Source organism: Lolium rigidum, chromosome 2 (assembly GCF_022539505.1).
Source record: "Lolium rigidum isolate FL_2022 chromosome 2, APGP_CSIRO_Lrig_0.1, whole genome shotgun sequence".
In the NCBI taxonomy this organism is placed as follows: domain Eukaryota; kingdom Viridiplantae; phylum Streptophyta; class Magnoliopsida; order Poales; family Poaceae; genus Lolium; species Lolium rigidum.
The window spans coordinates 171,794,783-171,797,442 of NC_061509.1; the positions used below are offsets into that span (position 1 = coordinate 171,794,783).

General features: G+C 40.9%; 1 protein-coding gene across 1 annotated transcript; it reads left to right on the forward strand.

Moving 5' to 3' along the window:
• Positions 1 to 1,215: 1,215 nt before the first annotated feature.
• LOC124687703 lies at positions 1,216 to 2,242 on the forward strand. The gene is made up of 2 exons (XM_047221457.1): positions 1,216 to 1,514; positions 1,619 to 2,242. Exons 1-2 carry the CDS (start codon positions 1,396 to 1,398, stop codon positions 1,827 to 1,829), a joined length of 330 nt encoding a protein of 109 aa, XP_047077413.1. The 5' UTR covers positions 1,216 to 1,395; the 3' UTR covers positions 1,830 to 2,242.
• The last annotated feature ends 418 nt before the right edge of the window (positions 2,243 to 2,660 follow it).

The window sequence follows — 2,660 nt, forward strand, 5'->3', positions numbered from 1 at the left end:
GACAAAGTATGAAAAACCATTCTGCGTGTGATAATCTTAGCTCTTCATGAGAAGTGAGGTCTTGCAAAGGTTTTTGTTTACTTGGTTGCGCTTAAATATCGGCAGTCACTAATATTACCGGTTTTAGAAAATACCAGAAATGCTGGTCGAGATTTGCAAAATGAAATTATAAATTTATCCAATATTTATCAAAAGTTTTAGAATTTAAGTAAAATATAAAATGCCGGTATATTTCGTCTGATATAAGTTTCTTGATGGTAGTCAAAATAACCGGTTTTTGGCGAGATTTCGAAATATCGGCCGGAAAAGTAACTAACAATAGGGACTGACTTGAATCCAACGGTACGCCCACAACTGTTTAGGGTGTATGGTCTATTCCCTCCGTCCAGAAATAAGTGTACATACGGGTTTTCGAAGATAAATTGTGAGGCTGGCCATAGTGGATAGTATTATATAATAGTAGCATGTATATGATACTTTTCTATGATACTAGATTCATAATGCATAGTAGTATCATAGACTAGTAGTATCATAGTTTTGCTATATTAATTGATTTGTAGAATCCCAATACAAATTTGTACAAGATTTATTTGATACTAATTTTTCTCGTGATGTGCGCTATGATACAGTATCTATACTCTAATCTTCTCTCTCATCCATAATTACCTGCCACATCAGCATTTTTGGTGGGGCTAGGATGCATGATACTAGCTATGATAATAGCACTATGGCTAGCCTGAAGTGAAGTGAAAAATATGTTGGAAACATGCATCTCTCCTCTTTAATTCTTTCACGTCCAATAAGCTAAGTGTACGTAGAAAACAAGAAGAATATGTGCTTAATATTATTGGGTTTGATTTCCGTGCGATAAGAGAGAAACAATTAAAGTGCATTAGAAAGATATGAATACACTCTTTTATGAACAAAGTTTAAAACTAGATGTTCACTTATTTAAGGACGGGTGAAGTATGGTGCTATACTGCTATTTCTCTGAATTAAGCCTCTTTCCTGTCATTGTTGTTATCAATTTTACAATACGTTGATATGCTCTAGTTATGCCTTGTGTTTAGAGTCGTCGACCGTACCTATGTGTATTATGTTTTCATCGGAATTACTTGATATATCACGATATATCGCCAACTGAAGCAACCATTCCAATATCTACACATGCTGGAGGGAAATAATAAAAAACCACCCAGGCTCATCACTAACGACGAGAAGCGAGAGAGAGAGAGATCCCTCCGGTGTTCTAATACAGTGAAGCTACCACTCAAGCTTGCCTTTCCCCTAGACCCAGAGAGGCCTCAGCACCTACCAAACTAACACAAACATCTCTCATTCTTTCCTCCTACATCAAGGGTTGCTACCAATCTCCCTCCGTCGCCTCAAGTGCTCATGGCCTCGAGCTCAAACCCGGAGACCATGGACATGGACCCACCTGGCCTCTCCATCGCCGTCGAGCACAACCCGCCGGAGTCGCGCCTGGTTCAGCTCGGCGTCAAGTCCTGGCCCAAGTGAGTGGCGCTGCTGATCGATCACTCGTTCACTGCCCATTCTTGGCTCTTCGTTCCATCCCATGCCGTGTCTGCAACTAATGGTTGTTCTCCTGCTCGTGCAGATGGGGTTGCCCGACGGGGAAGTTTCCGGTGAAGTTCGACGCGAGGCAGACGTGCTACCTGCTGAAGGGCAAGGTGAGGGCGCACATCAAGGGCTCGACGGAGTGCGTGGAGTTCGGCGCCGGTGACCTCGTCGTCTTCCCCAAGGGGCTCAGCTGCACCTGGGACGTCGTCGCCGCCGTCGACAAGTACTACAAGTTCGATTCATCTTGACTTGACACCGTCTCCAATTGCCGATTTCAGTGACTAATTCGCTGCCTAGTTAGATTGGTGACCCTGTCCGTGAGCCTCATTCTCTAGCTAATTTGCTAGATAATATCCATCTCTATTGTCTTAGTCGTGTGAATGATAATCCTGTGTGTGAGGGGTATCCAGCCGCCTGTGTAGGTTCGTAGTTATTCAGCAGCCCCAAAAAACCGGTCAATGCAGTGGCCGTTCAAAGTATTCTTATTTATTCCTCTGAGTGCAAATCCATTTTGAATGCTTTCTTTGACCAGCTAGCATCACTGAACTGCATCTGTGGATCCTCTTTTTCTTTAAGCAATACAAGGCTGTGGTTATCGACCACCCACACTCACTAAAGCTTTTGTGATAAAGCGAAACTGGGAGATGAGAATTGAATTGCAGTTTCCTATCAGCACATCCGAGTACTTTTTGCGCAATTGATCCCACCAACTAGAGTGGATGCTGCTTTTTCTGTTGTTTTTTATTTGGCATATATTCCAGAATTTGTGCAGTGAAACAAAAGTTTACGGAACAACAACATTCTACTACTGCATGTATCTATAAACATTGACCGCCTATAAAATAAACCTGCTCAATTTGGTTTATGAGAAACATCCTAAAGATTCACATGTATCTGTTTTTTTTCCTAATTTTGACTATTAATATAGTATTGACATTAATATTAATCATGTAAAGTACTAACACTTCATGTGATGACAAATATTCTCAAAATCATAGTTTTTTTTTTGTTTATACTCAAAGTAATGGTCAAAGTTTTGTGTTAGAGGCGGTGTATATGTCCAAACATCATGTATTATT